General features: G+C 47.2%; 1 protein-coding gene across 5 annotated transcripts in view; it reads left to right on the top strand.

The window, feature by feature from the left end:
• Nucleotides 1-12,563, top strand: part of MAPT (microtubule associated protein tau) — a 123,423-nt gene that overhangs the window by 58,681 nt on the left and 52,179 nt on the right. For all 5 annotated transcript variants that reach the window (XM_010330264.3, XM_010330263.3, XM_010330265.3 and 2 more), the window contains exon 2: nucleotides 4,916-5,035. In XM_010330264.3, the coding sequence (XP_010328566.1) occupies nucleotides 4,933-5,035 (103 nt within the window). In that variant the 5' untranslated portion in view covers nucleotides 4,916-4,932. The remainder of the gene's footprint in view (nucleotides 1-4,915; nucleotides 5,036-12,563) is intronic.

The following is a 12,563-nucleotide window of genomic DNA, read 5'->3' on the forward strand; positions in this document are numbered from 1 at the left end:
CCAGACTGCATTCCACCCCCAACTGAGAGACTCAGGAACCAGAGAACACATACTGTGCTCTTGGGTGGGAAAACTAAATATCATGAAGAGAGTAATTTTTGTAGTTTTGGCATATAATACAATTCCAGCCAAAATCCCAATGGAACTTTGAGAATATGCAGGGAAAAAAAAAATTCTAAAGTACATCTAGAAGACAAAACTTACGAGAAGATCAAATAATTTTGAAAAAGAAGATGATATCTGAGCCCACCTAGAGAAAAAGGTTTGAGATCCAGAGTTTAAATCAGGACAGATAAATGGGACAGAGTATATGGTGCATTCACCTGGGGAAGAGGGCAGGTTGGTCTACGAATAGGTCTCGGTCCATGGACTTTAGCTGTTATATTTGGGGAGGTAAGTTTTCAGCCTCACTCAGTCTTAAACCTAAAAATATTCCAGATGAATTAATAAATTAAATATAAATACTTAGACCACTAAAAGCATAGAAGAAAATGGCTAATCTTTATATACCATAGAGCAATGGAATAAATCACAAAGGAAAACAGATTTGACTTTATAAAAAATAAAGCCTGCCCATCAAAAAGCATCAGAAACCGAAATAAAAGGCAACCAACTGGAGAAGATAGTTGCCACAAATACGATCCAGGGTTACCGTTACACATAAATTAAGAGCCCACACAAGTTATTAGAATGAGTATTGAGACCTGAACAAAGAAGCAAAAAGAATGAAGCAGAAGGACCAGGCACAGTGGCTCATGCCTGTGATCCCAGCACTTTGGGAGGCTGAGGCAGGTGGATCACAAGGTCAGGAGATCAAGACCAGCCTGGCCAACATGGTGAAACCCCATCTCTACTAAAAATACAAAAATTAATTGAGCTTGGTGGCACACACATGCCTGTAGTCCCAGCTATTCAGCAGGCTGAGGCAGGACAATCGATTAAACCTGGGAGGCGGAGGTTGCAGTGAGCTGAGATTGCACCACTGCACTCCAGCCTAGGCAACAGAGTCTGTTTAAAAAAAAAAAAAAAATGAGGATGGGTCGGTGCAGTGGTTCATGCCTGTAACTCCAGCAGTTTAGAAGGCCAAGGCAGGCAGATCACTTGGATCCACCACCGGCCCAGGAGTTCAGCGTCAGCCTGAGCAACATGGCGAAACCCCGCCTCTACAAAGAAACATACAAATTAGCCGGGTGCGATGGTGGCACACACCTGTAGTCCCAGCTACTCAGGAGGCTGAGGTGGGTGGATCACTTGAGCCCAGGAGGTAGAGTCTGCAGTGAGCCAAGATCACACCACGGTACTCCAGCCTCGGCAACATAGTAAGACCCGGGCTTAAAAAACAAAAAAAAAAAAGAGTAAGGAAAAAGATCCTAATCTCATTGGTAATTCAAACATCAGGCCAGGCACAGTGACTCACACCTTTAATCCCAGCACTTTGGGAGGCCAAGGCAGGCAGATCACTTGAGGTCATGAGTTCGAGGCCAGCCTGGCCAGCATGGTGAAACCCCATCTCTACTAAAAATAAAAAATTAGCTAGGCATGGTGGTGTGTGCCTGTGATCCCAGCTACTGGGGTAGCTGAGGCAGGAGAATCACTTGAACCTGGAAGGCAGAGGTCGCAGTGAGCTGAGATTATGCCATTGCAGACCAGCCTGGGCAACAGAGCAAGACTCTACCTTGAAAAAAAAGAAAAAAAGAAAAAAATCACATATTTAAACAACACTAGGATATATATTTTTATTTAATCGACTTTTTCATAGCACTTTTAGGTTCACAGCAAAACAGTGGAAGGTACAGAGATTTCTCCTATGTTCCCTGGCCCCCACGCACAGCCTCCCTCACTGCCAACATCCCGCATCTGAGTGCTACACTTGTTATGACTGATGAATCCTCATTAACATATCATTATCACCCAAGTTCATAGTTTACATTAGTAAAACATCATTTCTCATCTATAAGCACAAACATTTTTTGGCACTTATTTAGGTGTATGATTAATGCAGTGTTGACAAGATTCACACTTCATACGCACTTGCCCTGCATCTGAAAAGCCATTGGTGTCTACAGCCATACCACCTGGAACAAGCCCGATAAGCAATTGGTGATGCTTATCAAAATTCTATGGACGAGGTTGGCCAGGCATGGTGGCTCAGGCCTGTAATCCCTAAACTCTGGGAGGCTGAGGCAGGCAGATCACCTGAGGTCAGGAGTTCAAGACCAGCCTGGCCAACATGGTGAAAGCCCGTCTCTACAAAAACTGCAAAAATTAGCCAGGTGTAGTGGCTGGCACCTGTAAATCCTGGCTACTCAGGAGGCTGAAGCAGGAGAATCACTTGAACCCAGGAGGCGGAGGTTGCAATGAGCCAAGATTGTGCCACTGCACTCCAGACTGGGTGGCAAGAGTGAAACTCTGTCTCAAAAAAAAAAATTTTCTATGGACAAAGTTTTTCAAAAAGATATTTAGTGCAACATTATTTGTAATATTGCAATAACTGAGGCCATTTCAGTGCTAACCATTAGGGAATGGTTAGGAAAAGATGGTACCTATGTAGGAAGGAACATTTGGGAGTTACTGCCCCGATGGTTACAAAGGCTTTCAGTGACCAACGAATGCTCATGCTATAATCTTATGTGAAAAAAGCAAGTAGCATAATTGCAACTATATTTTTTAATGCACAGAATAAAAGGCTAGAAGGGAATATCACAGATCCTTGACATGCATTCCCAACCCTTTGTAAATCCATGGATTCATGAAAGCAGGCATGTTTGCGCAAGTGTCTGATCTTTCCTGTTATACGTTCATTAGAAGCCAAGCCCTGGTACCACAAAGTATCTTCCTTTTCAAATGTGATCAAAATCAAAATGTTCTCTTTTGCTTCAAGGCCATTCTTCACAAAGCAGTCGCATTTTTGCCTCTTCATCAGAGTCACTGTGTGCCCCGGGAGGTCTGAGAACAGCACAGCCATGTTGGGAAGGGGCAGGCAGCTGGGAGGATTGGGCTCATTCCCTGCTAAGTGCCTCAATCCCACACAGCCCCCATAGGGGAAGAAGGGTTCAAATTTATTCTTCAGCCAGATGGCTTGTGCTGCCTGCCCTGGAGTCTCACGTCACTTATGATGGACCAAAGTTCCAAAAACTGAGTCTGTGACTGTCAGATTCTGGTATGGCAGGCTGTCAGCAGTAATCGTTTCTGGGCAGAGGGATAATTTTCTCTTCCCATCTTGCTCTGTATAAATACATTTTCTATAATAAGATTGTCTTACTTTTCTCATCAATAAATAGCAAAGTATTGTTTTACTCAAAATATGGATAGAGTCAGGCATGGTGGCAGCTTATGCCTGTAATCCCAACACTTTGGGAGGCGGAAATGGGAGGATCACTTTAGCCCAGGAGTTTGAGACCTGCCTGGGCAACATCATGAGACCCTATCCCTCCTCCCTGCAAAAAAGCCACAAAGTATTTGTTCTGGATTGTTCACAGGGGAGAAAAAAAAAAAAAAAAAAAAATTCGGGCCTCCTATAGCCATGAGCTATGAATATGAGAATATGCAAATGTGTAAGAAAAGCCAGCACATCCGATTTTTACTTGTACTTTCACACCTCTGTCCACCATGTCCCAAGAGGAGAAACTTGGTCATTGAAAGGAATCGATCAAATCCAAAGAACCAAACCACCGTGCTCATTAAACTTCTTCGTGTTCGCAAAGCATTACCTGCAGGTTGAATGAGACAACCTGAACTGGATGGCCTACCTGGGCTGCATTCAGCAGAGATCACGCCGTTGGACTCCAGCCTGGACAACAAAGCAAAACTCTGTCTCAAAAAAAAAAAATTTCAGAAATTCAAAGTTACGAGTTACTTTTAAAATAATAATAATAATAATAATTCACAATAAAGATGAGGACAAAGTGTGAGTGAGTGGCGGTTTCTAGCTACCTCTGCAGAGCTGAAGCTGCATCTCTGCTGGGGCTTTTGGGGGAAAAGGGGCATGTTGCTTTTCAGATCCGAAGCCTCGTGCCCCTACCAGGCCCTGTGCGGTGCTTCTCAGCCCACCGGGAGAGCCACCCTTGGAACGCACACCTGGGGGACCTGATGGGTGCCAGCACAATGAGTGGGGACCACAGTCTGACTCCAGGGAAGCCAGCAAGCTCGGAGCTGGAGGAGTCAGGACACCCCCGATCGGTCCAGTGTTGGTTTTGCTGCCGGCTGCCAGCTGATTGAACCATCCCTTCATACCTCCATGCCTCATTTTCCTCACCAGGCATCCCCTGATGATGCCACCCCTCTCCTGTTCAGTCCTACCCTCACTATTAAAGAGAAAAAGCAAACTGCTAGGTAGCAGCATTGGTTTTTTTTAATGAAGAGGAAGGAGAGCTGGGAATAACAAGTCAGGCCCGCCTCACCTGCCTCAGCTGGTGGGTTTGTTTGTTTTTGCCATTGTTTTGAGACAGCCTCACTCTGTCACCCAGGCTGGAGTGCAGTGGTGCTATCTTAGCTCACTGCAACCACCGCCTCCCAGGTTCAAGCTATTCTGCCTCAGCCTCCCAAGAAGCTGGGATTACAGGCGCCCACCACACATCCGGCCACGCTGGTCTTGAACTCCTGACGTCAGGTGATCCACCCACCTTGGCCGTCCAAAGTGCTGGGATTATAGGCGTGAGCCACCATGCCTGGCCCTCACCTGGTAGTTTTGAACCTGAACTGATGTGGTGTTGGTAAATTAAGCATGCCGAAAGATGTAAATAACACCTGGGCAGGAGTATGGAGCACGGGATGAGGATGGGCATCCAGCTGTTGGAGTGGGTGGCAGGGAGGCTGAGATCTGCCTGTCACGAACTAGGAGGTGGGGCTCCTCTCTCTCTACACCCCCACTCGGCCCCCAGCACTCCTCAGAACTTATCCTCCTCTCTTTCCACAGGTGAGCCTTGAACCAGGATGGCTGAGCCGCGCCAGGAGTTTGATGTGATGGAAGATCACGCTGGGACGTATGGGTTGGAGGACCAAGACCAAGAGGGTGACACGGACACTGGCCTGAAAGGTTAGTGGACAGCCATGCACAGCAGACTTAGGATCACTGCCAGCCAAGGGCTGACAGGAACAGTTTGCATCCAGAACTGTAAAGAAGTTTTAAATACATTGTTGTCTTAGACTATCAGTAGAGTGAAGCCTCATTAATTTCAGTGGACCAAGATAACTCAAGCAGTGAGATTATGGCCAGTCACAGTGGCTCATGCCTGTAATCCCAGATTTTGGAGGGCTCAGGCAGGAGGATCCCTTGAGGCCAGGAGTTTGCGACCAGCCTGGGCAACACAGCAAGACTCCATCTCTAAAAAAATAAATTAAAAATTAGCTGGGTGATGTGTTTTACCTCTATAGTCCTAGCTACTCGGGATGCTGAGGCAGGGGGGTCACTTGAAGCCAGGAGTTCAAGGTTGTAGTAAGCTGTGATTATGGAACTACACTCCAGCATGAGCAACAGAGCAAGACCCTGTCTTAAAAAAAAAAAAAAAAAAAAATGAGATTTACCTTGAGGTAGCCACATGAGTGAATGTACAGACAAAGGTGGCAGGGGCTCGTCAGTCTCTCGATACAGGGTACTTTTTGAGGCTTTAGACACACCTGTTAGCTTATCAATCAGTGGTATTGCTCAGCATGTAAAACATGTGACTTTAAACATTGCTTTTTATCTCTTCCTTAGATCAGGCCTTCCTGGCCTCTCTTGAGCAAGAGTTGGTTAGCCCTGGGATTCTTACTGTAGCCACATTAATAAACTGCATCAGCTTCTAAATATTCTATAATACCGTCTTTTGGCCAAACTGCCTCGGCCTCTTCTTCGCTCTTTCCAAATGAAATGTGTTTCATTTCACTGTCAGACCACATGGTTGGGGACCCCACACAGAGCACACAGTCCTCCTCTGTCTCTCCATGCTGGCCCTTTACCCACTGCTGGAGCGCTAGGTTGGTTCAAGGGTGCCGAGCTGTGCTGCAAGGAGCCCTTCTTTCCACGGGTGTTGCTGGCAGTGAGTGCTCACAGAACAGCCCACAGTGCAGCCAGAGGGCAAGATGGGCTCAGTCCCTGCCTCCATGCCCATTTCCAAGGAAGCAAAATGGCAGTCTTCTTTTCTCTTTTAATGCTAAAAATAAGAAACCACATTGCAGCCCAGGGTATGGGTAGTGGATGGAAGCCATGGAGTTCCAAGGTGGGAAGTAACCTCTGCTGGGTATGTCTGTTTGGGAAGATCCCTGGAGTGGGTGGGGTCGCCAGGAGGGCCCCTGAGTGTGGGAGGCTGGGACGACCGGCTTTCTCTCGTAGGGAGTGGCTGTCCCAGCTTGGAGAAGTCCCAGGACTGGTTGGGGGGCTCGTTTCAGATTTCTATCTGTGGAATCAGGGAAGGTGTTGGATTATGAGGAATCTGAGAATTAGGAAAGTGAGGGGAGGTGAAGGAAGACATGGGCACACTCTTCAGGAGCGGGGGAATTGCTCAGAGGCGTCTGAGAAGCTCAGGGTGGGGAGGCGAGAGGGAGAGGGGGAATGCAGCCGAGCCCAGCCTCCCTGCCTCAGGTCAGCCATCATGTGGTGATAGAAAGATGGAAATGTGCTTTCTGACAGCTCCTGCCAGTGCTGCCAGATTCAGCTCCCCAGGGAGGGCAGCTGAGAGGCTCCAAGCTAGGAGATCTGTTTTCTCCTTTGAATTCTACTTAGAGGTCAGGCACAGTGGCTCATGCCTGTAATTCTAGCACTTTAGGAGGCTGTGGCAGGAGGATCTCGTGAGCCCAGGAGTTCCAGACCAGCCTGGGCAACATAGTGAGACCCCCATCTCTACAGATCATAATTTTAAAAATTAGCTGGGCATGGTGATATGTGCCTATAGGCTCAGCTACTCAAGAGGCTGAGGCAGGAGGATCGCTTGAGCCCAGGAGGTGGAGGTTGCAGTGAGCTGTGATCCCACCACTGTACTCCAGCCTGGGTGACAGAACGAGACCCCCATGTCAAATCATAATAATAAATAAAACCTTCTCAGTCCCTTCCTCAGTGTGTCCCCCCCACTCCATTTTTCCACCTCCTATCCCAGTTTCCCTCTCCTTCTCTCCCCACTCCATCTTTTTCTTTCTCTGCTGTTTCCTGTCCCTTCCCCCTCTCCTTCCCTCCACCCTGCCTCCCTGTCTCTTCTCCACCCTGGTGCTCAGGATGTGTTAAGTGAGGGGTGGTAGCCCCCAAGACCTCAACTCCGAAGGTTAGCCTGTTGAAACCACTTTCTCCCAGCTGCCCCCTGGCAGTTGGTACTACTGGGGGAGACTGGGATTGGGGGCCACATTTTGCCTCTTTTCCTGACAAAGAGATCGAGATCCCTCATCAGGTGCCCAGGACTGGGGCGTGGGTGTCCCAGCCTATCCCAGCCCATCTGTTCTGTGTCATCACTAATAGTGCTGCTTTCAGCTGAGTGTGATGGCTAACGCTTGTAATCCCAGAACTTTGGGAGGCCGAGGCAGGCAGATCGCAAGATCAGGAGTTGGAGACCAGCTTGGCCAACATGGTGAAACCCCATCTCTACTAAAAATACAAAAAATTAGCTGGGCATGTTGGCGGGCACCTATAATCCTAGCTACTTGGGCAGGAGAATCACTTGAACCTGGGAGGCAGAGGTTGCGGTGAGTCGAGAGCACGCCACTGCATTCCAGCCTGGGCGACAGAATGAGACTCCTTCTCTCTCTCTCTCTTTTTTTTTTTTTTTTTTTTTAAGACGGAGTCTTGCTCTGTCGCCCAGGCTGGAGTGCAGTGGTATGATCTCGGCTCACCATAATCTCAGGCTCCCGGGTTCAAGCAATTCTCCTGCCTCAGCCTTCCAAGTAGCTGGGACTATAGGCATACAGGCACGTGCCACCACACCTGTTTACTTTTTGTATTGTTAGTAGAGACAGGGATTCACCATGTTGGCCAGGCTGGTCTTGTGATCTGCCCACCTCAGCCTCCCAAAGTATAGGGATTACAGGCATGAGCCACCAGGCCCGGCTAACTCCTTCTTAAAAATAAAAAAATATATATTGCTGCTTTCTCTTTCAATTGTCCTGATTTGGGTGGTAGTAAATGCCACCCTACTTATAAGGGAACTACCTCAGAATGCTAATTGGGACATTTTTGTAGTACTCTACCGTTGGCAACAGGCTTTTACCACAGAGGTCTCAACTGATGCTCACGACAGCCCATGAGGGTGGATCACGTCCGCTTCCCAGATGGCAAAGGAGCTTCATCCTCAGCCCGTGGGTTCCCGGAGCAGGTCCACGGCTACAGCTCCGCATGGGCCATATTTCCCCCTTGTCACTCTTGCCACAAGGCCCCTTGGAATTTCAGTTTTTAAACTCTCTTGGTGGAATCTAAGTTAGAATCACAACATATGCCTCCCATGAATTGTGCCAGTGAAAAATGACATTCTATTTCGAGGCAGGGCAGCCTGGCTTAGAGAAAGTTTAAAATATGTATTATGCTGCAGCAGATGTACCGTGATCATGTAAGATGTTCACGGCAAGGGAACTGGATGTGGGATATACTTTCTGTACTAATTTCACAAGTTTTCTGTAAATCTAAAACTGTTCCAGAATAACAAGTTCATAGCCGGGCGTGGTGACTCATGCCTGTAATCCCAGCACTTTGGGAGGCTGAAGCGGGCAGATCACGAGGTCAGGGGTTCGAGACCAGCCTGACCAACATGGTGAAACCCCATCTCTAGTTAAAAATACAAAAATTAGTCAGGCATGGTGGCACACACCTGTAATCCCAGCTACTTAGGAGGCTGAGGCAGGAGAATTGCTTAAACCTGGCAGGTGGAGGTTGCGGTGAGCCAAGATCATGCCATTGCACTCCAGCCTGGGCGACAGAGTGAGACTGAGTCTCAAAAGAATAAATAAATAACAAGTTTATTTAAAATAAACTCCAGGAGACCAGGTGTGGTGGCTAACGCCTATAATCCCAACACTTTGGAAGGCTGAGGCAAGTGAATTGCTTGAGCCCAGGAAATTGGGAACAGCCTGGGCAACGTGGTGAAATCCCATCTCTACAAAAAAAATACAAAAATTACTCAGGTGTGGTGGTGCTCTCCTGTAGTCCCAGCTCCTTGGGGGCCTGAGCTGGGAGGATCACCTGAACCCAGCAGTTTGAGGCTGCAGGGGGCTGTGATGGCACCCCTGCACTCCCACCGGGGCAACAGAGGGAGACCCTGTCTCAAAAAACAAAAATAAAGACCAGGAAGGAAGTGAGTTTTACCACTCTTATTTTCTGAAGAGAAAACTAAATGTAATGTGTAAAATAAGGACAAGTTCACTAAGTTATTTTGTGTTTCAGAGTTGCCTAAAATATGTTTGCTAAAACGATTCAATGCTTTCACATAAAACATGATCAGGAGTTCTGTGCCAAAACATATGTGTGTGTGTATATATATGCACTATATATACTGTATGTAAAAATGCAGCATTTAAAGCAGCAACTTTTTTGAAATTGCTCTGAAAGGAAAGCGTTTGAAGACAATTTGCTTACACAAAGAATATACTTTCCAAGAAAGCAAGTGATACTTAAGGTGTTCATAGTCCTCATCAAATTAATTCTCACTGCTGAGGGCTTACAAGAAGCTGTTTCTGTGTCAGGAGCGACAGGTTTGATTTGGCAGAAGGTGTCACTTTACGAACAACATTTTAAATAAGTGACAGAAGACAAGAAGCTGCACATTCAGTAGCAGAGCAGAGAGTGTCTAAGCGGATGCTAAGAGGGAAATGTGGCTGGACACCCGCCCAGGAAAGCTAAAAAGTGGAGGCAAGTTGGTTACCTGATAAAATAATGCACCCTGATGGATTAAAAGGTGTTGATGAGTTAACTTGTTATGCCCTCCAGATAAGATGGGCAAAAAAGGCTTCCTCCTCCTTCACTACCTCCAAGGAATTTAACAAGGAGGTCAGTGCAAATGATAAGGACTGTAGGCTCAGGCTGGGGACGGGCTGGGGAAAGGAGCGCTTTTACGCTCATGTAAATGCTCCCGTGCCCTGGCAGGCAAGGCGGCGGAAACGTAACAGAACCCAGGAGACAGTCAGCGTGATGCTGCCTCGCCGTTTGGCTGAAGCCTTCTTGAGGCAGTTTGCAGGCTCTTGCAAGCTCCAGGACCAAGAGCTCTGTTCGTGCTGGAAGCTGGTTTAGGATTAGCTGTTCTTTGTGGGATGGGCAGAGCCAGGGTCAGGTGTCCAGGACAGCGTTTTAACAGAAGCTGTGGGGTGTCTGGTCTCACCGTGCACCTGAACTTCACTTGCCTTTGTTGCATCTTCTCATTCTGCTTCATGCACAGAACCAGCCCCATCATGAAACTGACTCTAAATTACTCCCACCCCAAGTGGAGTGCCTTCCTCGGAGTTCAACAGATCCCTCCTGTCACCCAAGGGGCAACTCCATCAAATGCCCAAGCCACACCCAAAACCTAACAAGTAAAAACCAACCTCCGTCCTCCCCTATCCTGGGCCATTCCTCATTTCTCTACTGCTGTTGGTGGCAGCACCATCAACTTGTCCTTCATGACCCTGGCCAGTTCCTCCCACACCATTCTGAGCATGTGACTTCCATGTTCAAGATGTCTCCTGTTCAGAAAGGCTGCTGGAAAATGAAGAAGGGGAGCCAGACACGAAGGGAGACCCTCCCAGCTGAGCTCCTCCCACCCTCCCATCCAGACATCCTGGACTTCCTATCCAATGACTTCCCTTAGGTCTCATCAGCCACCCCTTCCTGCCCAGGAGGCTGTAAGATGTGGCCATTTAACTGGGCACAGCCCTGTCCTATATATCAGGGATCTGTTCCCAAGGAGGATGGAGAGAATGGACACCAGGTGGACCCTCAGCAGTCTGTGCCACAGAGGGAGTGTTTGCAATTTCCAGACTAGAAGTCCCCATGTGCTTGATGGAGTATTAATCTCATGTGGGCTGTGGCTACAAAGTGATGCTTGACTTTTCCTCACATGACCAGAGCCACTTTGTCCAGCTGGAACAATGGTCAGCTACCTGCTAGGGGCCCTCCAGGATTCCCAGTCGATATCTGTGTCATCACCATCGGCACTAAATAAAGTACTCAAATTCCTGCCAGTGAGCGTGAGCAGTGCTACACTGGGCCCATCAACCAAGGTGACATGATAATGACTAAAAATAATCACTGCCACTTATTGGGGGCTTCTCGCGTGCCAGGCATGGTACAAAGTGCTTTAAGTAAGCATTCAGCAGTTTCATGCCGACAGAAGCCCTGTGAGCAAGTGGAGCTACTACCATTCCCATTTTACAGGGAAGAAAACTGAGGCAGAGGGAAGTTAGGTAATTTGCTCAGCATCACACAGTCAATAGGTGGTGAAGCCAGCATTTGGGCCCCATCTGCCTGACTCTAGAGGCTCTGATCTATCTTCCAGTCTTCCAGATTTGAGTCTAAGCCATGAATAGGACAGTTAGCAGAGGGAACCCATTCAGCCACCATGTGCATGAAGAGTGAGGAATTTCTGTCATACGGAGGGGAGTGAGTTCACTGAGCTGAGAACTGAGGAATCATTGATGTGATGGCTGAGACACCATGGGGAAGACGAGAGGCTTTTCTGAGCGTGCAGTGCCAGGCATAAGAGATGCTGAGGGAAGATGACTAAGAGGTACTGGTGAAGAACTCCAAAATTTTGATGGAAGCTTTACATGTTCCCATCACATCCATCCATTCATCCATCTATTCATCTGTCCATATCGTCCTCCAGCCACTCAATCATACATATATCAATCATCTATACACCATCCATCCATCCATCCATTTATCCCTTTACCCATCCATCATCCATCCAATTATATATCCATCCAATCATATATCTGTACGTCATCCATTCTTCCCTCCATCCATCCACCCATCCCTTCCTTCATCCAACCTATAATCCATCCAATCTTACATATATCCAATCATACATCCAGCTCATCCATCTATCCATTTATCTGTCCATGCTTCCATCCATCAATCATTCGTCCATCAAACATACATCCAACCATACATCTGTATATCATTCATCCTTTCATCCAGTCATCTAATCATTAATCCATTCCTTCCTCCATCCATCCCATTATCCATTCAATCAAACATACATTATCTATACTTCTATACATCTCCATTCATCATCCATCCATCCATTTATCCATCCATCTAATCAGTCATAGATCCAATTATACATGCATACATGCATCTAACCATTCAATTATACATCCATCCATATAATTAAACATCCAATTATACCTCCATCCAATAATACATTCATACATCCACCTAATAATTATTAATTCACATATCCATCCATATAATTATACATCCAATTATACATCCATCTAATCATTCAATAATTCACCCCTCCATCCAGTCACCTATCCAGTAATACACTCATCCAGTCATCCACCCATCCACCCACCCAGCCATCGTGATTTGAGCCATGACTTCCTACAGTGGTTCCCCGTGGACAGCGCAGGTGGGACTGAGCTGAAGGGAAGCCCAAGGTTGCCCACATGAACACTTGGCTCCTTGACATCAA

Source organism: Saimiri boliviensis, chromosome 17 (assembly GCF_048565385.1).
Source record: "Saimiri boliviensis isolate mSaiBol1 chromosome 17, mSaiBol1.pri, whole genome shotgun sequence".
In the NCBI taxonomy this organism is placed as follows: Eukaryota; Metazoa; Chordata; class Mammalia; order Primates; family Cebidae; genus Saimiri; species Saimiri boliviensis.